Source organism: Pogoniulus pusillus, chromosome 14 (genome assembly GCF_015220805.1).
Source record: "Pogoniulus pusillus isolate bPogPus1 chromosome 14, bPogPus1.pri, whole genome shotgun sequence".
Taxonomy (NCBI): domain Eukaryota; kingdom Metazoa; phylum Chordata; class Aves; order Piciformes; family Lybiidae; genus Pogoniulus; species Pogoniulus pusillus.
The window spans coordinates 14,464,691-14,490,977 of NC_087277.1; the positions used below are offsets into that span (position 1 = coordinate 14,464,691).

A 26,287-nucleotide genomic window follows, 5' to 3' on the forward strand; every position below is an offset into this window, starting at 1 on the left:
TTCTTAAAGAACGTCCTTAGAGAGGAGTTAGTCTATTACTTGTTTAGCAGCTGGCCCAACCCTAATCCTTGATGAAGTGAGGAACAATTCCTGTTAAAATTAAGTGTGTAAGATCTTTGAAGTTTGTATTAGTTTATTTCATTGCCTGGGGTGTGTTTCTTGTATTGAGAAGATAATGATTTTACTGATAAAGTCTAAGCCTACTGATGCTAGCCTCTTCATGCTCTAGTGATTCTGGTGATCCCTTTTAAGCATTCCTATAGTCAAACATGAGGTATGATGATGAGTATTGTACTTATGAGAAGCAGAAACAGAATATCATTATAAGCCCGAACCCATAATTAAGGAGTATGTACATGGGAGTATTTCAGCTATCACTGAAACTGTAGTTTTAGTAATCTAAAGGATTAAGTACTTGCCTGGTGTTTGCTAAGTACAATAAACAGCAAGGGAGAATTCTTAGGGCTTTGTTTTCCAAATAGCAGAATTGCTAAGAACTTGGTATAACATCTGGTAATACAGTGCGATTGTTTTTAATGGTCCTTTAGTCTCTCGGAATGTACCTGTCAGATAAACATTGTGGGGGAACCTACTTGAAACTAACAAATAATGTCCTATAGGTCTGTGAGTGTTACGCATGTGAATGCAGGTAATTGAGAAATGAATGAGCTCTGCTCCATTGCACTGAAGTCATAGATTCTCAATCATACTGAAGTGGCTGGATGAAATAGAATAAAAGAAACAAATTCTCTTCTGAAATAACTAGTGAACTTTTCTCTTTAATGTTCTCCTTCCACCTGCTCACAGTTTCATATCAGAGAAGTGCAATTCTGTGGATGTACTCATGTGGTCAGAATCTCAGAACAGGAAATAGGAAATACCTGAGCAGTGGAGTAATGCTACAATTGAAGTAGTATTGCTAAAACCTTGCTTAAAACCTTGCTTTTGCGGGATACAAGGTCAAACATGTTTCTAAGGACTTTTGAGAAGAGGCTGCATCTTTTACTTTTCTCAGTGTCTTCTACAGAAAAACTGGGACCTGGGAAAACTGGGAACATTTTCCCTTGTGCTACAGTTTTTATATGTGAGCAGAAGCTGATGGGTCCTATTTTGTGTCTTAAATCACTCGATGACACCGTTCTGATATTATAGCCATGTGATGGATTTGAAGTGTATCAGAACAATGTGTAATTTTGTACTTCAACCTTTTATAACCCAAACATATTCCTTATCTTCTAGGAGGAAGAGTTGAGGAAAAGTGGAGAGGCAAAGTACTTTCACCTAAATGATGACCTGCATGTTTTGATTGAAGTATTTGCTCCACCAGCGGAAGCATATGCCAGAATGGGTCATGCATTGGAAGAAATCAAGAAATTCCTCATTCCTGTTAGTATTTTAACTATTTTATGAGAATTCTGCTACTCTAGTGAGAAAATGTCTCTGAAACTAACTTTCCTATGCTATTGGTCAAGTCATGTCAAGTCACCATAATTTCCTTCACCTGTGAAAGAAGTGATACTGCCTACAAATACTTTTATTGTGCTATAGGTGGTTATTGAGTGAATGCGTAGCTGTCCACATACACCTTCATCTCATGATATGATCTGTAGTAAAAGAGCATCTTATTCTTGCTTAAATGGTCATGTGCAAAGTATTTTAAAAGTGTAAGAAAACCTTGTAAATAATGAGACAACAGCTTGCTTTGTTTAAAGTGTCCTTGGTAGAACTAAAGTATAAGCACAGGGTTCTGTTTTACTACGAGCAAAGAAGATTTGATGTTGTGCTACTCCCTTCCATAATTCTGTATTAGTGCTCAGTGTTGATAATCAATAAAATTTTATCTTTTATCCTTTTTTTTTTTTCCAGAGCTAGTGATGCATGGATAATATTTGTGTTCTGGTATATACTTCAGCTTGTAATGAGAGGATATATATAATGAGGTGTGTTATCGACCATATAGAAAATGGTGTTGCAGGGTTTCCAGTGTATTTACAGAAGATTCTTTCTTTTGCTTGTCATATGGATTGGCCTGTATTGCTTTGTTACATACTATCCTACTTGGAACAGTCCAAACCCTCTGAAGAGGATGGGACATTTGAGGTGATGTTACTGTGTGAAGTTCCTAGCTCTTCAGTGAATCTCCTTCTATTTTTATTGGTTACAGAATAAGGATAGAAAGCAAAGAATTGTCAGGGTGCATTGACTTCTTTTTTTTTTTTTTACTGCTGAAAATGTTAGTTTTAGTTTTCATTCATGTCAGAAATGGGAAATATGGAGGACCTAGCTAAGGAAACTTTAAGGTGTGTGACACTAGCACATGTTTGGCAGTGGAGTTGATGTAGCTGTATTCAGGCCCATTTGTGATGGCTGTTGTACAACCTCTACAGGCTGTCAAGGTTAGAATTGCCATCTGTATTTTAGGATGAAGCACATGCTGCTGGTGGCCTTACAGTGGAACTGTATTTGGTTTTGGGATTTTGGCTTGTACTAAGTCTATTCAGTCTGTGGAACTGTCCCCATGTGTCTGGAGTTGATTGTGCTCCTTGAGTGTTTCTTCTGGCATGTTTTGTCCGGAATCAAGTTAATTTATATGCCCCAATAATACTCTGTGACGTGAATCAATTTGTAAGTGATGGTCATCAGGAGGTTTGTTTGGGAATACATCCTGATGTGACATGACACAGTAATGTAGATGCACCTTAAGACAGTTAAAAAACACAAAATGTTTCAAGCATCATCTCCTCATGTTATATAAAGGTTTTTATCTTGCTGTATATAAAAAGAGGTAAATAAACATACTACTGTTTGAACATACTAACTGATTAGGTAGGAGACAGAAGAATATTTGTAGGAATACTGAGTTGTCATAGTACCAAAGATTACTGTATTATATGATTTATGATTTCTTTCTGTGAAGAAATAAGGGATTTTTTGTTGTTGGTGTTATTCTAGTAAGCAAACAGCAGTTTTCTTTTGGGATAAAAGTATGCTTTTTACATGCATTGAAAGTAAAGATACATCTAATCCCTGGCCCCTTTCAGAGATTGTATTTTTCTTCATTGAGCTAATCTTATCAAAATGTAGCCATTGCTCGACTGCTAAGCCAGTAGAATCAGGCTAATAATGAGCAATTCCAGTTGTTGGTTGTACACTTCCATCTCAATTTTTGATCATTGCATCTTTATGTAGCATCAGTTCAGCTCAGTACAATCTCCTCTGAACTATGGAATCAAACCAACAGTGTCTTAATTTCCCTCTGGCTTTTCAAATGCAAGATTGGTTCTAAATGTCTTAATTTCTTCTGTGCCCTGCTCCCCATGTAGCAGCCGCTCCAGTAAGCAGTGAGGATCAGCTTTGTCCTCTCTGGAAACTACCATTTGGCGAATTGCTGCCAACTGTGGCTTGATTTCTTTCATTATCATTGTATGTTGTACTATAAGGACTGTTTTGGCCTTTTAGCAAATGATTGGTTTTATTTGAAGAAGTCCTGTTATCAATATATATGATTGTGATCTTAATTTATGTTCTGACTCTGCTTTTTTTTTTTTCTTTCAACAAACTTGGGCACTGAACTTTGTAGAAATCTAGTTTGCAGATGAAGCCGTAATATGCAATCACAACTGGTGCTAGAGCACAAGGATACAAAATATCCTTGTAGTTGCTGCTTATAGAAAAAAATATCTTAGCTTCTCCTCTCAGGTCTTTTTAGATCTGTGGACAAACACCTTTGCATGGAATTTCAGGCTCAGGTGGCTGCAGTGGTGTGCTTGAGATCTTTGAGCTTGTAGATATTTTAATCTCCTTTTGATGTGGAGTTGTTTCAGTGACTTGTTTGCTGCAAGGGTGCCTGAGAGAGTGTTCTGGTACCTGCCTAGTGCATAAATATAGTAGTCATGTTTCCAAAAAGAGATGCAGATCCTCTGTTTTGTAATTGAAATGTGAAAATAAGACAGTATTTGGATGAACCTGCCTGCTTTTGAAATAGGAGGATTTGTAGAAGATAAAAGTCATTATATCAGAAGTAATATATAATTCTTATTAGAGGACCTTTTAATATTTTGATACTGTGCATGTATAAACATGGAGTAAAGTGTTTCTTCTCTAATTCACCTTTACAGATGCATTCTTTGACTCATTTTAAATGGAAGAAAAATGGCAGAAAAATATAAACATCTCAAGAGCTCATTGCTGTATCTATTTTATTCTTGTGTAATGCTTAGTTTTGGAGGTTGGCTCAAGGTCCCCAGAAAGACTCTTGTGTATTTGACAAGTACCATATTAATTCTATGTAAATAGCTTTGTCTTTCTTTTCAATAGACCTTGAGAGAAGATTTGGGCAGAATCAGAAACAAGCCATGTGTCTTCAAATTGTTTATCCTTGCATGTTCTAGAATTGAAATTCTTCGAGCTCTTATTATTAGATAATAGTGCATATTTGTATTGAATACATTCTTCCTTTTAAATCCTGATTTTAAGTGTAGATGACTAATCTATTCCATAGTTGTCAGGGCCTGTTTTCTGTAGTGTACTCTGTATTGCTTTGCAACACCAGGCAAGGCAATTTTTCATGCTTTTAGCACACTATCGTTCTCCTTCTGGAACTGGATCTCAGCTCAGAAATGGGACCTTGATTTATTTTTTTGTTTGTTTCCCTTTATGTACAGCATTTTAACATTGGTGTTTTAATTGATGAATGTAATATGCAGTGGGAAAGAAACATGCCTGAGGAAAAAACATCCAGTTAATACGTAGAATTTGTAGAGTTATATTCTACATATTGAGCTTTTTTAAATGAGATACTCAAAAATTTAAAAGGAAGCTTTCAGGAGCAGTTCTTGCTGAGACCAGCTTGGTATGGTGGTTGAACAATTTTATTTTCTCTCACTTTTCCCTCTGGTTTAGGACTACAATGATGAAATCAGACAGGCACAGCTTCAAGAATTAACATATTTAAATGGAGGTTCAGAAAATGCAGAAGTTCCAGTAGTTCGTGGAAAACCATCTATTCGAGCAAGAGGAGTACCAGTTCCTGCTTTGTCTAGGTAAGTGTCTCATCTGCACTGGAACTGAACTTGAACATGTATATATTAAGCTGCTCCTGCCAAACACCAAAAAATCCCCAGATATACAAGTGAAATGTGAAGGACACCCAAAATAAGAGCAACAGAGAGAGACAAATCTTGATATGATGAAGGTAGTCTAGCTTAGACCAAATTAACAATGGTGCTGATTTTTTTTGTGAAGCTTGAATGTTAAGAAACAGTGTACATCATAAAGATGTGCAATCTTGCTGTGAGCAGCACAGCAAGGTTAGTTCTGTGCCGCTTGGCTTCTTTCAGTTGCCCGGTGGGTGCATGTAAAGTCTGTGCATTGGCCTGGTGGAGATCAGAGCTTTGAAAAACTGCTAAATCCTGCTTTGATTGACATGATTTCAGATTAATTTCTCTAACATATGGAATATACACATTTCTTCTACTGCATTATAAAATTTGTATAGTCCTGTTAAAATAATGTTATGGAAGTGTCTTGGAGGTAGAATTTGGATGTAGTCTCATCTGTGCTCTGCTTGTTTCCTAAGAAATGGCTTTTGATTCAGAAACAGACAAGTCCACAGCTTCTCTTGCTTTATTTTTCTTTGACACAGGAGATGCTATATTTTTTACTCTTATCATCTGCTATCTTCCTTGCAGTACTAAGATGACAGTTTCAACTCCTTTGAGTCTCAAAGTGTGAAAACAAACTAAATAAAGCACATAACTGTTTCTGTTACAGTGTGGAGAGGTTGTGACTGCAGCAGCTAAGTGTAACAGTTTTCTACAGTCAACTGTTTTCCTTCACTTGTGGCCATGACACTTATTAATACAAACTTGAAACTTACTCGCCAGCTCTTAAAATTTCAAAACAATGTTCTCAAGTGTTTTAGCTCAGATGAAGCATATTAGAAGAAAAAGCACTGAGCAATTATTCCATCTGCAGATCAGTTTAGAGTTACACATAAGCTGCGATAGTGATTGCAAGTGCAGTGCAGAATGAATTTTAATTTAGGGAATTTACACTTATCCCTACTTTTACCCTGTAAAAATAATTTTCTTTATTTTTTTTCTTCCTATATTCTTAAGTAATACTGTAATATCTGTTCAGTTTTTTTCATTTTAATGTTGTTCACAGTAGTGGTAATTATATGCAGAGGTTCACTTCTTCAGCACTGTGTTCAGCCACACAGAAGTGCTTGCCAATTAGAGATGTCTTGATTTTGGAGATGGCTTCCTTTGCAAATTTTGCTTCTGTTCTTAAATATCTATTTTTAACTTTCCCATAGATGCCTGGAACAGCACTGCTACAGATGTTCAATACAGATTCACTCACTGTTCTATTTAATATATATTTTTTTTAATTTTTCATGTCTTTAGCCTCTTTTGATACAGAAGTTATTGTTTAGTCTTATCACTAAAGTTCCATACCTAATTTCCACTACTAGGATCTAGCACATGCGTGCATAATGAACTTTTCAAGTTCTGACAGCACTATTCCATTCTTTGGATTTTGGTGAATTTTATCAAGTTTACATTTCATTTATGACATACTGTTAGGTAGCTCACAGTCCTTTGTAGTTCACCCTATTGGTTTATAACTGTTGAAGTGTCTTCAGAGGAAATTTAAACTTGATTTATAGATGACAGCTCAAAATTGTGTTTGTGCTCACCTTTTTATTTAAGTTTCAAAGAAGACTGAAAGTCATACGAACAGCCTTTGTCCTTACTTTAAGTCTTGTCTTAAACTCCAAGATTAGTTCCCCTCAAATTGAAGCTCTGTTAGCATAAAAGATTTTTTAATTGAAATTTAATGCCATTACTTCTGAGATACTAGAACCATTGCATTTTTAAGATCTTAAACACGCTTGTAATGCTCTGCTCCTTTGTAGCACAAATTGATTTCAGTCACTAATACTTTTGTTGAAGGCAGGCTTTGTTAAAGGCTTTGTCCTGGTATTAAATAAAATAGCAAGTATCCTGGAGATATCCAGGAGAGGTTGAAGCAAAGCTTAAGCAAATTCATAACATAAAGCCTAAAACCTCAAGTTCTAACCCCATTTTATAATCTGTAGAATTTTTAAGATATCATTCTTGATACGTGGGACATCCTGTTGAGGATGCAATTATTGAGTGCTTAAGTTCCCATTTTGAGCCTTTATTATTCCTGAATAGTTTAATTAAAAAGAACCTAAGTACTAATTTATGCCTTTTTTTACTCCTTATCAGACATGTTGAAACTGGAGATAATGCATCTTATCAAGTGCCTTCTTTTAAGAAGACTTGTTACGTGTATGTTTAGCTCCATACAAAAATTTTACTTTGTAGGAAACAATACATTTGTTCTTGCATACAAAATTCTAGCTTGTGCACAGGTATTGCTTTATATGGTAAGTAAATTCCTAACGCTTGTGGGGTGTTGGTGGGTTTTTTTGTTGTTGTTCTCTTTTTCTTTTGGTTTTATTATTACTTTCAGTTCTGCTATTTTTGACTTGGTCCAAATTTTCGTGGCTATTTTTTTTTCTTTGGAGCCTGGTAATATTCGGGTGGTGATTGGATGGAATTTGCTGTAGAAGGGATGTGTGTGTTTTGAGCTTAATGTTTAGAAATATACTTATCCTTCTCATCATTAATATTGGGCATATACCTGCTTTGTTCTGCCCTCTTGCCTCCATTTTTTCCTTTCTTCCTAATGCTGTTAAAGATGACCCTCAGATGTATTCACAGCACTTCTGTGATCTCTGTCTGTGCTGAGCATTTAACCACTTCAGGTAGTAACTGCCTCTTCTGTGCAACAAGAGAAGGAACACGAGTTATTTTCCTGGTGACAACCTAGGTTTTGTTCCTTTTGGGTTTGTTTTTGTTATAAACTGACATGGCTGGTTTGTGTTTTGGTTTTTTTTGAGGTGACTGTATGAAAGGAAGTCTCATACCAGTTACTTTATTGTGCTAGCAAGTTTGGAGGATCCATGATGATTAATGTGATACTGTCATAGTGAGTAGCTTGATGCGACTCTTTCAGAATCATTTTGTTTAATGTATTTGAACTTCCATATTGCATCAGTGCAATATAAATGATAATATTGAAATGTGATTTCAAGACTTCTGATTAACTAAAGGCTGCAAATAAATGTGCTAACTTACATGTTAATGTATATCTTTAAGGACATTTGGCAAGTAAAGTAGCATTTCCTCTCAAACTTCACATTCCTATTCTAATATAAAATAGAATAAAGATTTCAGTATCACTCAATTCTTACTCTAAGATACATTGTAAAAGTGAAATTCTAGAGGATGTTAACAATGAGTCTGAGACTATGGGTAAATCTTCCTTGTTACCTTGGTGTTGAGGTGAACCAATACATGTTGCTTACAGCTTGAAATCGCTGTTAGATTCATACAATCATTTGGTTTGTAAGGAATTTTTAAAGACCATCTACCCAATCCCTCTGCCATAGGAAGTGAGAACAGATAAGGTTTCTCAGAGCCCCATCCAACGTGATCTTGAACATATCCTGTGATGGAGCACTGCACCCACAACTTCTCTGGACAGCCTGTTCCAGTATCTCCCTACCTTCATTGCAAATAATTTCTCCCGTATGTCCAATCTAAAGCTACGCTCTCCGTTTAAAAATGTTAGCCCTTGTCTTGTGACTGCAAGCAGTAATAAAAAGTCTCTCTTCATCTTTGTTATAGGCAGTCCCCCCTTTAAGTACTGAAGGGCTGGTTGGGTTTGCTCCTCAGATCAAGATTATTTGAAAGCACATTTTAGTTCCATGGAGGAGAAGAATAAGTAGTTGTAGAGCCAATGCATAGGGAATACTCAAACAGCAAAATTCTGGCTTATGTTTGCATGAGATTGTGGTTATTTTTTCTGTTCCTTTTTATTCATATTTCAGTGTATGCATGGGTGAGATCTCAATGGTTGAATGACTACCACTATCTAGGGAATGCTAAGTCCACTGCAGTAGTAGTAGAATTTGCTGTCGTATGTCAAAAGTAATATGAGGTGATGTGGATCGATGCTGCATTGTGTTCACAACTTCCAATTGTTCTCAGGACATGTGTCTGGAATAAAATGGTTTCTTTCTTGAAGAATATATTTTTATAGAGAACATGTAGGTAGTGTGCTGCAAAAGATTGTGGTAGCACAAAAGACATTAACAAAGCCTGTTCTGAATCCAGGACAAAGATAGATTCTATGTTCAGTGCATTTTCTTTAGTATTGTGTTGTCTTCCATTTTTCACAAAACCAAAATATGAACATACATAGTGTTTTCAAATGAAAAATGTGAAATAATTGCATAGATGTCTTATCTTCAATGGCAATTAATTAGGAAAAAGGCAGGAATGCTAGAACTGTGAGTGCTATCTGGATGTGTTCAATATTTTGTTGCTAACCTTTTATTTTTGAATGCTAATATAAAACTTGGAGAAAAAAAAAGCAACAAAAAAAACCAACTGTCTGAGGGATATTGAGTGTAGATGGCTGTGCTCAAATGGTGAGAACATAGCAACATCCTGTAACAACATTTAGTAGAGGCATTTATTAATTTCAATCCCTGCAGTTGTATGGAATGATAAAAGTGTTTCCTCATTGAGTAATAGCAGTGTTACAGAACTTGTCAGTGAAAGTCTGCAGCCAGAGCAAGGACAGGTATCAATGTGGTTAAAATCATTCTCCCTTTATTGCAGTGATACCACATCTTTTACGCCAAACTTAGAAGAGGCACATTCAGCTAGCTTAATTAAGATTGGTACATGGGGAAGGCACAGATAGGTTAAAGCTATGTGTAAGGCACAGATAGTTTAAGGCTTAAAGCAAACATTTATGGGGCCAGCCTCCTGCAGCCAACAGATCCTGCCCCCTTGCAGATGGACGTGGGGGCTGTTTCGTCACCTTAGTTCCTGCCCCTGAGATGAGCTCCAAGGACACTCCTCGCAGCGCGAGTTGCACGTGTTTCTCAAATCATGTCCTCTGTCAGCAAAAAATGCTTCCACAACTCATCTTAAATTCCACAAATACTTGTATTTTAAAACTATTTATGTTTACTTGCCCTATCTGGAGGGGAGATGTCAAAAAGGAGCTTCATATTATATAAACTCATTTAATTTTTGCTCTTTCACTGTGAACTCACTCTTCTGGTTGTGAAAACATACTTAAGTTTACTCAGTGGTTCAGTGAAAGGTGAAACTTGAAATAAAAATAAACACAGTAGCAGAGAGAAGAAAGTGATAAATGAAAAGTTGAGAAAGTAGAGGTACTGCTGAGGGAAGGTAGAAGGGAGTATCAAGCTAGATGCTCTGCTATGGTCAACTGTGATAAACTAGATTGCTGGAAACAAATCCTAGAAACACTGTGGGACTGCTATAAAATAGAAATGTAAAAAGATAACTCTTGCTAAAACAGTCAAAGAGAAAGTATAAGTATTTTTCATGGATGCATTGAAAGCCACTGTTTTAGTGGCAGTAAATTATTATATTGCCTGTGAATTACTTAAATATTTATGTTTGGAGTCTGCTATAGTATGTGCTTCTAAATGGCAGTAGATTTTCTTTAGAATGTTTTCCCCCACACACTAAACTATTTGTTCAAACAGTAGGAGGCTAACCAATTACAAATAATCCAATGCTTAAGTAATATTTTAACTGTACACACTAAAGTATACTTCTGAGGGTTTTATACCTTGACATTATCTTCTGTAATTACTGTATTTACAAATTGCACTAGCAGGGTCTCACACTTGAGTGAAAAGCATGTTCTCACATTTTCTAATCTATGTATCATAGCTTTTTACAAATTAAGTGCTTCACTTAGTATTGTTTTTTCTCTCATACTAAATTGCAGGTAGAAATAATGAAATGTTATGGGAAGAGCTAGGTTCCAACAAAAAATACTTTTAATGATACTATCATTGAGGGATGCTGTGATGTGAATTAAATTAGGTTCTACACACACACAAACACACACCCCATTCTGGTTCACTCTTCAGTGTAGTGAAACAAAATACATTAAACTGATTACTGGGAATTGCTTGTAGTCCACAGTGCCCAGAATGACAAAGACCTTTTTTCCAGTGCATAACCTGCAAGTAAGATTATCCTTAACTTAGTTACCTGAATTACCTGTGGATTTCATGGGGAAGGGTCAATGTCCTCCACTGCATTCATCTCTGCCAGATTTATAAATTCAGGAAAATTAAAACCAAAGTGATAAAGATCAGATAGAAATGCTTCAAACTTTCTTTTAACCATAATAATCTAGTTTAGGGCATATACCCTATGTAAGTACATAGATGAAGACTTTGCAGCATGACTGGAGGTGACAATAAGAGCCCTTGACTAGGATTTACAGACTATGCTTAAATACTGTTTATTTACTCCAGTCTATTTAGTAGGAAATAAAGTTAATAGATACTTACAGCATAGAGTTTCCCTCATCCAAAGAAACGATGAGATTCTGGATAGCATACTCAGATAAGATTCCAAAGAGTAGAGGGGTTTGGGTTTTTTTTAATGAGGTAAAACTAGCTGTGGAAGGGTAAACTATAGCACAAACAAATGAGAATGGTAAGAGATGTGTTGGGGATTAAACAGTGCTGGGACTGACAACTTGGCCCCTAATGAATGGACATGTCTGCTACATAGAAGTGAGAACAGAACTTTCAGGAATCATCAGCAGGGTAATGAGGGATGCCAAAGTCAACAAGAAGTGCTTCTATTAGTATCCGAGTACCAAGGAAAAGACAAGGGAAGATGTGGGCCTGCTGCTGAATGGAGCAGGAGCTTTGGAGACACGGTGCATAGAAAATACTAAGGTGTTGGACATCATCTTCACTACTGCCAGTGGCTTTCTGAAATCCAGGAATCCGAAGATAAGAGGGAAGGTACATCCTTGGTGGAAGAGAATTAGGTTAGAGAATAGGTAAGCAAACTGGATGCAAGGCTGTGAGGGACCTGGCAGATACTGTGAAGCCACTCTAAATATTTGAACATTTATGGAGATTGGGAGAGATGCTTGAGGACTGGTGGAAAGTAAATGTCACTCCTACATTTAGAATTGGCAAGAAAGACTGGTGGGATTGGTCAGCCTCACCTCAGTCCTTGGGAAGCCGATGGAGCAACTAATCCTGAAAACCACATTAGGCACATGAGCAAGGTCATCAAGAGTAGCAAACATGGATTCACAAAGGGAAAGTCATGCAATCTGTGATGAAGTGACTGGCCTGCTAGGTAAGGGAGAACGTTGGATATTGTCTGCTATGACTTCAGGAAGGCCGTTTCCCAATAAGATCCTCATAAAGAAACTGTAAATTCATGTGCTTGTGTATGTATTAAATCCTAAATGTTCACTCATTGTAGTTTGCTGCTTTGATTTTTTTTTTTTTTTTGGCTATTTCCCTTTCCTTATCCAGGTTGGGATTCAACTACAGATTAGAGAGATAGATGTCTGAACTCCTGTTGTATTTTGTAGGAAGATAGTGCACTTTTACTTAGGATATGTGTTCTGTAATTTGTTTCAGTCAGTTGGCAACACTACCCAATACATAAGAACCTTGTCTGATCTTTCTTGATTGTATACATTGAGTTTGTTGGTACACATACATATACATATCTTATTGTTCTGCACTGCCCAGACTCTGGCAGATTTTCCAGTTTCAGGATGTTTGAAAGACTTCTGTTGTTTCAGGCTTTTGATAAATTCTTTACATTTTCTGACCTGTTTTTCTGAGTATTTGACATTTGTTATATTAGCATTTGTCCTTCGTTAGAGATGGGTTCAGCTTTTCAAACGATTCCTCTTTTTAATACCTCTACCTACCCTGCTGTTCCAGCCTTACTGAGCTTGTTTCACTCAAGATTTTTGACAATTTTGTGGTTGCTCTGACTTCCCATGAGGTTTCCCTAAATGTCTTCCCATAGCGTGTAAATACATTTTAACTCTTAAATCTTTAAAAAATTAATTTATGTGGTGACCCTTGTCCAAATCAAGGAATACCAGAACTCATGTATTGTTTTTGGAAAGGTATGCCAAGGTTTCTATTCACAGTGATTCCTCCTAAGAAAAACATGTGACTTGTCTCCTAACGTAGAGTTACAGTTTCCCACCTATCACCACTCCAATTCCATTAACTGTTTTTGAAATGTAAAAAAGACCTTCTCATCACATGTATCTGGTGTTCTAATTATTCTTTGACAGTAAGTCTGTGCTGACTACAAATTGTACTCTTTTTTTTTTTTTCTCCTCTCCCTCAAATGTTTTCCCATGTTTTTCAGCATGTCCCATTTTCTGCTGCTTTCACTTGCACCTTGTATGAAGGATGCCATGAAGATTATGGCTAGGGACTCCTGAGTCTTTTTACTGACCTTTTTTTTTCACTTGGTGTTGACTATTGTCTATGCCAATAGGTTCATTTCCCTTTCTTTGGCTTTACTTGGAAAGTATCACATTTGCTATTTCTTTATATTACTTCAGCAGGCTGTGTCTGGGAACTTCACTGCTCACCCCTGCCCCCACTACAATGAAGTCAAATAAGCAGCTGGTACCCTGTCCTGAGGAGGCATTCTACAGATTAGCCAAAACCAAGTAATAAGCACAGTTTTAAATCACTTACTCTCTAGGCTTGTTTAAATTACTTTGACTATGTTTTAATCAGTGCTGAAAACTGATAAAATCTATCCTGATTGTATCAAGTGTTTACATTTATATTTTTCATTTAGTAATGCAGTTTTTCAAATAGTAATTGTTAGAACAATCAATTTTTTAAGTTTACCAATGAAAAAAATATGACTTAGTGGAAATGGGATATTAAATCTTGGGTCTTTACAATAAGTTGGAAAATTCTACTGAAATAAGGACAGTGTTTTCACTCAGTTACAACTCTCCAGATCAATTAGATAATGACTTGATGGAAAGATAGTGTAGAGGTTGTGCTTGTTTCTCTTCCCTGTATCTGTTACAGTGTACAATAAGGCTGAGACTTCCTTGGGGCAAGTCTGTATGCCTACAGAGCAGTCATTTAAACTCAGTTGTAGTACATGGGGTGAAATGATCTTTAAAAGAGAGATGTCCATTAACAGTGTTTTAATTATCATGTTTAAAATAAACTAAATGATACAAATTTCTTACCTACTGTACCTCTAAGTCTCTCCCTTTACTATAGGGAGGCATGGAGGATGCCACTTCTAAATGGATTAAGTATTTTTGAAACTGTTTCAGTTTAGGTCTCAGATTTCTCATCCATATGTTAAGTGTCTAAAGTAATGAAGTACAAGTAAATTAGATTTTAAACCCAAAGATACTGCTATTTCTTGTTCCTAAATATGTGTATCACATCAAGTTTTATATCCTGTAATCACCCTGCATATTCATTGCATGTCTGAATGTTTCCTGCAACAGCTGGAAATCTCTTTAGAACCAGAAGAAAATGTATATTTTCTGACCCACTCTTACATGCAGAGTGATCTTTGAATTACATTTAGAAGCTTACGCAGGACCAAAAGGTAGTTGCATCTGACTCCCCTGTGCAAGATTTAAGTATTATATAGCCTAACAGCTTCAAAATACTCTGTTATTATATGATTATAATTTCACATACTACAAGTTAAATTCTAGTGAAATTCACTGATTCCAGCAGATTTGAGTTTCTCTGTGTATGCAAGAATGGCTCAAGGTAGTGAGAAGTTCATCACCGAATTATGTCTAATTTGTATTGTTCAGCATTTTTTTTGCATACTCTATGTAATTGAATTAAAGTGTACAGAAAATGACATTCTATAAACTTCCTTACACTTTTTGACTGTAGCAAAGTGAAACTGTCATGATGTGGGGGAGGGAATAGTTGAAAGGTGGTCCATGAGTGTGATATTTAATGGTAAGTGATTCATATATCCACAGGGGCCGTGGAGGAGTGCCTCCACCACCTGCAGGAGTACCAAGAGGGGCACCAGCACCCAGAGGAGTGCCTCCCAGTAGAGGACCAGTCAGCCGCAGTCGTGGACTTCTAGCACCCAGAGCACGAGGAGTGCCTCCACCTGCCGGTTACCGACCTCTTCCACCACCTCCGGCACAGGAGACTTACGGCGAATATGTAAGTCAGGTGCTGACAGAGCATGGGTAAAGTGGTTCATTTTGGAGGAACGATTCAAACTGTCACTTTAGAACTCAGCAGAATCTCTTAGTTAGGTACTAATTAAAGTCTTGAACCCAGATCTATGGCAAATGTGGTCATGTCAAATTTTGAAGCTTCATAGAATCATGGAATAGTTTGGATAGGGAAGGACCTTGAAGGTCATCTAGATGCAACCTTCCTGCCATGACAGGGACACCTTCCACTAGAACAGGTTGCACAAAGTCCCATCCAACCTGACCATGAACACTTCACATGATGGGACATCTGCAACTTCTCTGGGCAACCTGTTCGAGTCCCTCACAGTAAAGGATTTCTTCCATATGTCCAAGGTAAATCTACCCTCTTTTAGTTTAATACTGATACCCCTTCTCAGTATCCTCTTTGATAGAATCCCTCTCCCTTTTTCCTGTAGGCCCACTTTAGATACTAGAGGGCTGCCCTAAGGTCACTCCTGAGTCTTTGCTACTCCATGCTAAGCAAAGCAATTTTCTTAGCCTGTTCTCACATCCCCTTAAACTGTTTCATATTAAATGCTCAGGTTATATGTACTGCCAAAAAAACATTTACAGTGCATTTGGCAAAACAGCCATATATTACTTAAATGCATGACATTAGGTTTCTGCTTTAAAAAAATCTGAAAAATCACATTGTCAGCAGTCTTTTCCCTCCCAGCTAAAACTGAGACTAGTATTCTACTGTTCTCCCTAAACCTTTGTGGTTATATAGCTGTTCAATGATTAGAAAATTAAAATATTTTAATGCAAGCTTCAGAATTGATCCTAAAACTTTAAGAATGAACAGTGTAGCTCAATAAGCCATACATATTTACCTTGATTTTATTGTATTAAAAATTAAAAACTGTATCAAAATATTATATTTTGTCCATGGCTGAAAATTATAGACAGTTATGGCTATTTGGCATAAAAAATTAATTTAAATTGAACATATAGAGCAGTGAGATAAAGAAAAAAGGTAATTAAATCAAAACTATGCTCATAAAAATGGATTTAGTCATATGGAAAAATGGCATTTTCAAGGACAATGCTTTTAATGTTTTCTGTCTTAAAGCTTTTAATGTGCCCCCTTTACAACAAGGTCTGTCTGAATTATCTCTGTTATTCAGACTAGTGGAAAAGGAGTTTCTGAGTTCCAGAAAATGGTTTTGCTATGTAGACATTTCTTATTTTTCCTCTCAACCTTTTTTCCACCCATCTTCTCCTTCTTCTCTCACTGCTCTCTCAAAACCCCTCAACCTTTTACCCTTTCAATCAGAAAACTAATTTTCTATATGACACTTACAGCTTTATGCAGAAAGAAGTTTAATGTCATAAGTACAAACATTAGTACATGTACGTGAACAATTTAGAAGAAATAGATGTCATTTATTAATTTAATGAGAACTAGCACCTGAACAATTATCTGAATCTCTCCTGGCTATATCTGACTTGTCTAGTCAAGGTGGTATAGCAAATAAGTGGTTATTTCACAATACTGTCAAAGGAAGTAGTCCTCACTAAACAGCCTATTTCCCATTGTACCGTGGTAAGCATCTCTGAGTAACTATGTATTTATATATCTAGTGTTTATAGCATGTATGGAAGTGGCATGGAAGTAGCAGCTCATTGAATCAGTACTGTGGTGTATGCTTTACTTATGAGAGAGAACATGAAAATAGCACTATGAAGTAAAACAGTACTCTGCTAAGTAACTTCTGAAAAGATCTATAGAACTGGATCACTTCTCTGCCAAACAAAATATCTTAACTGGAATAGGTATATTTAAAGCTGTAGTCAACAAAATAATGCTAGCTTGTCCATTTTTAAATGACCATGTTTTCTGTGTCTGTTTTGCTGAAATGAAGGCTCACTAAAAGTGTGTGCTGTATGTGCAAAGCTTTTTACCTGGTCTTTAGTAGTACATTATCAAAGTGCCCTAACTATCATTTGCAGGCTAAGGTAACATGGTAGGAAGCTGCAGTGGTACTGTAGTCCTTTCCTTACTAGTTACTCTTTGGCTGTATCTGGTATTAAGCACCGTTTTGCCAACTTGAATATCTGAGTGGAGTAAGGTGTCATGGTTTGCTGTTGAATAGAAACATCAGTGAAATGGCTGGTATCATAACAAGTTACTTTAAGCATCGTGTACTTCCAGCATCTTGAAGACTTAGAATTCTAGTGAGGTTACAGAGCAGATTTTAGGGATGTATTTGGCTTGTGTGACAAGGTTTTGGTTGGGGGGGGAGCTACAGAGGTGGCTTCTGTGAGTAAATATCAGAAAGCCTCCCCTGTGTCAAATAGAACCAGTGCTAGCCAGTGTCAAGGTGCACCCAGCACTGGCTAAAGCTGAGTCAGTTTGCAACAGAAGGGAGAGGGGAAAAAGCCCTGCACAACAGCAATTGCAACCAGCGAGGAGCGAGAATGTGAGAAACAACTCTGCAGACACCAAGGTCAGCAAAAATGTGGAGAGTAGATGCTGAAGCTTTAGATTTCCTGGCAGCCCATGGTGAAGACTGTGATTGAGATGTGGTTTTCCTCTGTAGCTCATGGAAATTAACAGTGGAACACATACCTACCTGCATCCCCACACTGAAGTAGTTCTATGTATCTGAGGGAAACAGTGCCATGTGGGAAGCCTGTGCTGGAGCAGACTTCTGGCAGGACCCATGACCCTGAAGAGAGAAAAGCTCGTGCTGGAACGAGTTTACCCATAGAACTTAAGACCCCATGGGGGATCTACACTGGAGCAGACTGTTCCTGAAAGAGGAGCCCCTGTGTTGGAGCATGGGAAGAATGTGAGGAGTCCTACCTGAGGACAAAGAAGTGGCAGAGATGTGATAAGCCCCTATTCCCCACTCCCCTGTGCTGTTGGTGGGGGAGGAGGTAGAGAACTTTGAAGTAAAAGTGAGCCCAGTAAGAAGGGGAGAGGTGGTTGGTAGCTGTTAGGAGATTGGGTTTTTTTCCTCATTCTGCTCTGATTTGGTTATAAATAATTTTAATTTCTCCATGTTGAGTCTGGTTTGCTTGTGACAGTAGTTGGTGAAAGATCTCTATACTTGTCCTGACCCATAAGCTTTTAATTATTTCTTTCCCCTGTCCCACTGAGGAAGGGGAGTGATAGAGTGGCTTCGGTAGGCTCCTGACATCCGGCCAAGGGTAGGCTACCACGAAATGGCTTTCTGCTGAGGACTGGAAAATCTGCAAGAACTCATGAAGCATTTCATTCCCTTCTGGCTTGAAAGCCTATACTTGAAACTATGCGAGTTCAGAAGGAAACAGACTATATTGTGCATGTACGTCATCAACCACTTGCTTCTATAACTGTAAATATCTTGAGGATGATGCAGGACTTGCAGTACATGAAGTCCTTGCCTGCTTTCTCTGTAGAATACTGTGAAGTGTATCTGGACAAGCTAGAGAGTTGGACAAAGATGAATCACATGAAGTTCAACAAAGGCAATTGCAGAGTCCTGCACCTGGGGATGAAGTAACCCCATGGATCAATATAGCTTAGGGATTGACCTGCTGAAAAGCAGCTCTGCAGAGAAGAAGCTGAGTGTGCTGGTAGACAAGGTTACCATGAGCCAGCAGCGTGCCCTTCTGGCCACTAAGGCCAGTAGAACTCTGGAGTGTGTTAAGAACAGTGTAGCCAGTAGGTCACAGAGGGAGAGTCTCTTCTCTGCCCTGGTGAGGCCACAGCTGGACTACTGTGTCCAATTCTAGGCTACCCAGTTGAAGGAGGACAGGGGAAGTACTGCAGATTCCAATGCAGGGACATGAGGGTGATTGTGGGATTGGAGCATGTGTCTTAGAGGGAGAGGGTGAGAGACCTGAGAGTCTTTGTCATGATTAAGTTTTTGGAGCCACTAAATCGCAGCTTATTTTCATAAACATTCTGTTTAGTAGTTGTAGCATCAGCTTGGATGATAGGAAAAACTTAGACCTTTCCAACAGGGCAGTTTCATAATCACTGTTCTAACCTCACCACTGTTCGGTGTATTAAGTGTTCTCCAAAAGCTTAAACGTGCCTCTCATTTTTATGCCCCCAATTAGGTCAAGAGAAAGCACACTATGATGTATGAAGCATGTCCAGGATTATTTTTATAATACTTGATTAAGGGAAATCTTATGTTAGGTGGTTGCCAGATGTGTTGAAGGACTCACAGATAGTTTCAGGGTCATAGTACTTCTATATGAGAATTTCTGTTTGTACTGAGTGAACTAAGTTGTGAAACAGTAAAAATATTTCCATGGATTTTTAAGTTGGCAGTTTATTCTGTTAGAACTAGAAATTGCATTTAGCTACTAGATTTTCTGTGATTTTCAATAACCAGGAAATTAGTAACAGTATGCTGGCAATTCACTACTCTTCAACGGCGTCGATTCCCTGAAGAATGTTCAATTGAAACTAAGTTAGAAAAGGACTATTTAGTATCAATTACTTTCTAGTAACAGTTGCTGCTTTCTACCTCTTCCTGTTGTCCTCTCATCAGTTTCAAGCCCTTGAAGCTTTCATCAAAATTAGAGAAGTACTTTTGGCTGAAGTGCTTTTAAGGTTAGATTTTATTTTATTTATTTTTTTTAGTTTGCTGCTGTTTTCACTTCACAAAGGTAAATATTTTGCAAAGAGTCTGTAAATATATCCCTACAGGAATAAATTCATGACGAAAATATGTCATTTTTGCTGAGTGTGTTAAAGGCAAAGTGCTTTATCTGACTTCATTATCAAATTTTTAGGTGTTGAGAGCTGGACTTTAAATGTGGATTTAAACCCATTGCTGTGGCAGTGTGGAATATCTGTAGTGAAATTTAAAAGTCATTTGTATAGCAAGTTACGGCCAAGACTTCAACACCACTTCAGAAAAAAGTCAGATCTAAATGTTCCCTTCTAGTCCATGTGTGTGAAAGTTGTTGCAGAGCTTTTAGCTCTCTTTCTGTTTATTGATGTTTTCTTCTGTTCAGACAAGGGTTGCCTCAGTAGCAGATTTTTCTAATGCAGTGACCACGTGTGCAATTTCTATCAGTGAATGCTTCAATTAGAATGCCTCAATGAGATGGCTTTCTCTAATGAGTAACTGAATTTCTACCAGTAAGACCTAAGGAGATTTCTGATAAGTAAATCATAACTTGAAAAGGAGTGATATTAAATACTTCCAATTCCATGCCAAGCTTTTGTTTGCCTTTTTAACTTGGATACAGATGCAGGCTACTTAGGAGCATGTACAGAACACTTGGATGGGATGAAGACATTGATAAGAACCTTTAAAATCTACTCTTTAAAATAGAGCTTTAGTTAGTCCCTGACTCTGAAAGATCTGAAAGGTTAAGGGTAGCCAAGTTTTTAAGCTTTATGGTTCTTGAAGCATACATTTCTGGATAGTTTGATAAATAGATTGTTTTCATTGATGAATGAAACAATACTTCATCCTGAATTCAGACTTAAGCTTGTAATTCTCATACTAGGTGCATATTGTAAGACTAGATATATTGCAAAGTACATATCATAGAATCAACCAGGTTGGAAGAGACCTCCAAGATCATCCAGTCCAACCTAGCACCCAGCCCTAGACAGTCAACTAGACCATGGCACGAAGTGCCTCAGCCAGGCTTTTCTTGAACACCGCCAGGGATGGTGACTCCACCACCTCCCTGGGCAGCCCATTCCAATGCCAATCACTCTCTCTGGCAAGAACTTCCTCCTAACATCCAGCCTATACTTCCCCTGGCATGACTTGAGACTGTGTCCCCTTGTTCTGTTGCTGGTTGTCTGGGAGAAGAGACCAACCCCCACCTGGCTACAACCTCCCTTCAGGTAGTTATCTATTATTATAATAATATACTCCTATGCTCCTTGTGAGAAATGGGAAAGATCAAAAGACATTACCATAATGTGTTGTTTAATGAACAATGAGCGTATACTGTGGCACTGTCTCTCAAGTTCAGTTTTTGTCCAGTGGTGGAATGCCCTTGGTTCAAATTGCTGTCTCAGGTAGTTGTATTCCTTCAGTTCTCTCTGGAGATGGCATGCTGACCACCAGGGTACTGGCTGTCCCGGTATACACAGGGTCAGGAATAGCAGTTTCTGTCCTCTTGGTTTTGTAAGAAATATTTACAAGTGTCTGGGGAGAATTACGGGAGGCTTGTTTACAAACTCCATTTCATGATCCAGTGCTTATAGAGTCTGCATGTATATACCCATTAAGGAAAAAGAGTGAATGCAAAGTCTCAGTATTTACAGGTGAGACTCCAATCAGCTGAATAACCTGTAGCTTATTACTCAGTGTACTCTCCTTGAAAACTAGTACAAATTCTGGTTTTATCTCCAGCAGTGCATTTGAATTCCCTATCTCCTTATTGAGATCATATTCAGTTTAGATTTTGAAAAACAAAATTGGAGTGATGTGGAAGCAATTTCCTGGAGCTATTAATACAATGCTGATTTTGCATTGTGAACTGTTTTTTAAGTAGACTTTTTTTCTCATTGATATTCATTTGCTCACTTGGTGTTCATCGTTGAGGAAGGAAAGATCAGTAGGGAAAAAAAAAGAGTAAAAACAGTACTGTATAAAACATTGAAACTTTTTTTTCTGCATTTTACAAATAAATGCTTTTGGAGTTAAGGTAGAAGAATATTAGGCAAACTAATGGTTCTAATAAGTGAGACTTTGAAAGTAATTAAAATTCTTCATGAATAAAGTTCAAGTATAATTTTACTTTAATCTTGTGAGTGTTGATAGTTTCCTAATAACCTGCAGCATTCACTTCAAATGTTCTTACTTGCTTAATTGTTTTGACTGTGAAGCTTTTTCTGCTTGGATTCCTGGAAAAGGGCTTAAGGTACCTTCATTCTCCAAGAAGTAGAGGAATCATTTGGTTCTCTCTTCCCCCCTGTGTTGTGCCTTGAGTTTAGGCATTAAGCACTTGATTTTGTATTTAATTAATTCTGGCTTTTCAAGAGTCATAACAAGATTCTTGGAGTCAAGATGAAGTTAATAACATCAGTCCATTATTTTTTACTTTTTTCCCCCAATAATTATAATGTGAATTTTACATTTAATTTTTCTTTATTGCCCTATTTAGCATGGAAAAAAAAAATCCCTCAACTGTTTTCTTTCGAGTCTTTTCTATTTAGCTTCTCTGTGGTTTTCAGGATGATGTGGAACAGAGAATAGAAGATTTTTTTTTTCAGAAACTCCAGTCACTTTGGCTGTGGAAACAGTGGAATATTTTGGAGGAAATTCTGAAAAGATGTTCCACTATCTATCTTGAAGCTGAAAAGTTAACCTATCGTGTGCTTACAAAAATTTTTCATCCAAGTAGTTTAAGTTGCCCATTTTCTGATTTTGTACCATTGACTGAGGGTGAATTGTTCTCCTGCCTCCGATACTGCTCCCTGCTGTTGTTTATAGAAGGACAGAACTGTTTTTTTTCTGGTAGCAAGTTGGTTTAAGTGTTAGTGTCTATATTCATTAGCAATGTTTTTTTTAAGATGAATGTAAGAGGATCTACTAGTACGTCTCTCATTCCAGAGATTCCTTATTTGTTCTGGATGAATATGCACTAAGCCCTTTCTAGCTGAAAACAGACTCAAATCTACAAAATAAGAGCTTACAGTCTGTGCATGTTTGCAGCTAATGTCTTTAATGTTACCTCTTACTACTTTAGATAGTAGTAGCTTCCTATACTTGTTTTGATTGCCCCGTATTCCCTGTTGATTAAATGAGAGGGGAGTGTTCTTTCCACATACCAAAATGGCTGTTCTTTCCCTTTACAATTCTGATTTGTGAAAACCAAAGTCTTCATTGCATTGTGATAATATTGTCTCGTGTTCTTGCTCCTTCAACTTAACATCTGCTCAAGCAGGGTTTTTTGAATGTGATAGGTTTTGTCTAAAAGGAAGACATTCCTCCAGTATTCTGTGATAAAGTACTGGTGTAAGTATTCATTTCAGAGAATGATGAGGAAAGAAACACTAACCTCTGAGTTGTAGTGATAACAGCCTTGATTTTTTTTTTCCCCTGGATGATTATTTTTAGTTGGAGAGAGATGGAAAATTGATTTCTTATTGATTTCATGATTTTTTTTCCCCCAGCACTGCCTTTTTGTTAAAATGGACATTTTACCCTCTTCTTTCTTACTGTTTCTCTTGTCTTGTTCTTTTTGAAACACTGTTAATTTCCCCTAAAGAGGGCCCAAACACTAGTCTGTCATTGTCACTGCCAGCAGATTATAATTTAAAGCCACCATTTTCTATTGCTGATGAATAAGAGTAAGTGTAGAGTGCTTAATTATTGGAAAGAAACACTGATGAGCAAGGCTTGGCATGATTTATAATGTTTTCTGTGGGCAGAGGTTTTTGAAAAGAACCCTTTCATTACTTTCACCTTCTTTTGACCCACGCTCATAACTTACCGCTTAATATACTTGAAGAGTACATCTTTACATGTTGCTTTTGGTTCTGTTCATGAAAAAGTTCTGCACTTTGTCTGGACAATTACTGTCACCAGTGCTGCCTTTTGGGTATTCATCAACTATGGGTTGCTGTCCTTGAGGTACCTGCATGCAGCTTCTCTCCTTAAGAGGAAATGTGAGGTCATTCTGGCTGATGCGCTGGTTTAAAGGTTTACAGAATAACTTAGTTCTAGCTGTTCTGTTACTTTATTCACAGTATCATAGTATCATCAAAGTTGGCAGAGACCTCATAGATCATCAAGTCCAACCCTTTACCACAGAGATCAAGGCTAGACCATGGCACCAAGTGCCATATCTAATCTTGCCTTGAACAGCCCCAGGGACGGCGACTCCACCACCTCCCCGGGCAGCCCATTCCAGTGTCCAATGACTCTCTCAGTGAAGAACTTTCTCCTCACCTCGAGCCTAAATTTCCCTTGGCACAGCCTGAGGCTGTGTCCTCTTGTTCTGGTGCTGGCCACCTGAGAGAAGAGAGCAACCTCCCCCTGGCCACAACCACCCCTCAGGTAGTTGCAGACAGCAATAAGATCACTCCTTTCATTCTTAAGAATCTTTGCCCGGAGTCAGGCAATTGGCCTCCATACCTCCATGACTGGTATTTCAAATGTTGCATGGAAATACCTGGAAGCTTAAGAGGACTTCACCATTTTCATCTCTTTTTTTGTTCCTACATGTTTGTTTTGAGCACAGAGTGTACAGCACTAGGTTATTCTGAAAAACAGAATAATGGGAACAAAATGCTTCTTTTCATAAGTTGAAATTATTATCTTGTTTGGGCTTGGTTGTGTGTTTGGGATTTTTTTTGTGTGTGTGTGTGATTCTTTTTTTGTTTGTGTTTGGTTTTTTTGGACGTTGTTTTGTTTTTTATTATTGTGGGAGAGTAAATATAGTTTCACTAGTAAACTTCCTGATTACTGCGTATCTTTACAAAGAGCTATTTGTAGACTTAGGTAAGTAGAATGGGAAGTCCATTGTATTGTCTTTGGTGGGTAGTCAGAATGCAAATGCTACCATCCATGTGAACAATAATGATTTTAAATGCAAAAATGAATGCTTATATAAGTACCTGAAAGACACCAAAATCAGCAGGAAAAAATCAGTTGAAATCCTCTGATGAAGATATAGTTCTTGTTGTATAGAACTGTTGTACAGAAAGAAATCTGTACACCAAAGCCTGTCTGTATACCAAGCTGTGATGTACTTTGGTTACAGAGTATCTTCACATATTTAAGTTTGATCCTGTTCATTTTCATTATAATTGTGTAAAAGTGATAGTTATTTTCATTTAGGTTAGCATGATATTTTATAGTACTGAAACATGCCAGACAGCCAAGGATATTTCCCCTAGATACTGTAGAAAGTTAAAAGATTTATTGAAGCCACAAGAGATCTGTGTTTCAGAAAGAAAGTACTCAAGCAGTGTGGATTTAATCTAAAATATAAAACATTCTGCTTTGGCCAACCTTATTTATAACCTGAAAGAGAAAGCTTTCAAATACTGTATGACAAAGAGAAAAAACTGTGTCAGACCTAATTCAAGGAAAGCTCTGAAATATACTTCAGCTGCCTCTGCTTAATTGCTTCTTCAAGGGAATAGTGCACAGTAAACAAATGTTTTGAAATTTGAATCTCTTATCTCTTAATAGAACAAGCTATTGAAAGCAACTCCTTAAACCTAATTTATTTTTACAGCATGTTGCACATGAAGTTTATCTTGGTTTTAATGTAAATTTTTGTTTGTATAAAAGTAAATGCAGCAATAAAAAGGAAGAATCGATCTATTTAGGCAGATTATAGTAATGGTGACAGAAGTGGTTGATCTCTTTAATGCTGAGTGACAAGAGTCCCACTTACAAACTACTTTTACATTCAAAGCTTGTAAGAGGCCCCCTTTCCATATAGTAAGTCAGGGCTTAATGTTTGCAGCAGTCAATTTATTAATACACAAAGTGGTGAACAGCAATGAGCTCTGGGCAGAATTTCTGAGAGAAATGTTAATAGTAGAAACACGTAATTCTGCTACAATGTGGACCTCTCCAAAATTGTACTTTTGTTCTGCTGGGCACCTTGGCAAAGGTCTGTCTTCCTGTTTCAAAATTACTTTGTGCTTTGTCTTCAGAAAGTTCTAGATAGACTATAACTTCAGAGTAGTCTGATTTTTCCCTCTTTCATAATAATTTTTTAGTTAAGTATTTGTGACTAATAGAACTTACTGCTTTGTCTAGTGGCAAAGCCTTCACAGGATGTTAAAAGGTTGAGTTCAGTCCTTCACTGTCATTTGTTGTCACTTCTGCATGTGCACAGTTCAAAGTTTGGGAACCCCTCTTAGGGATGACCGATTCACAGTGTGGAGAATCTGAGAGGATATTAAATGTCACATAAATGTTCTGGAACAGAGCAAATAAGTTGTCTCAGACAGCTTCTGCTGTTAATCAATGTCTGTATTGTTAACAGATGTCTGTGTATTGCATTAATAAGTAATAAAGTGCTTGTTCAGAATAACTGCCAGGAGGCAATGGTTTTGTGGGTTTAGTTTGTGCTTTATCAAGAGAGATTCATATCTGATGGGCAAAGAAAATGCTGTGACTCTAGTTTCAGGAGAGTGAATTACTGAAAGAAGAAATAATGCACTTCCTTTTCAAGTGAGTCTATTTAT

General features: G+C 37.4%; 1 protein-coding gene across 4 annotated transcripts in view; it reads left to right on the forward strand.

Moving 5' to 3' along the window:
- The window catches only part of KHDRBS3 (KH RNA binding domain containing, signal transduction associated 3), a 90,564-nt gene that overhangs the window by 38,580 nt on the left and 25,697 nt on the right, over positions 1-26,287 (forward strand). For 2 of the 4 annotated variants that reach the window (XR_010304802.1, XM_064154337.1), the window contains exons 4-7: positions 1,240-1,386; positions 4,903-5,042; positions 13,507-13,617; positions 14,929-15,121. Coding sequence is in view for 3 of the 4 variants with exons in the window: in XM_064154337.1 (XP_064010407.1) it covers positions 1,240-1,386; positions 4,903-5,042; positions 13,507-13,617; positions 14,929-15,121 (591 nt within the window). In the remaining variant the exon portion in view is untranslated. The remainder of the gene's footprint in view (positions 1-1,239; positions 1,387-4,902; positions 5,043-13,506; positions 13,618-14,928; positions 15,122-26,287) is intronic. The other 2 variants (XM_064154338.1, XM_064154339.1) reach the window with 2 other exon arrangements.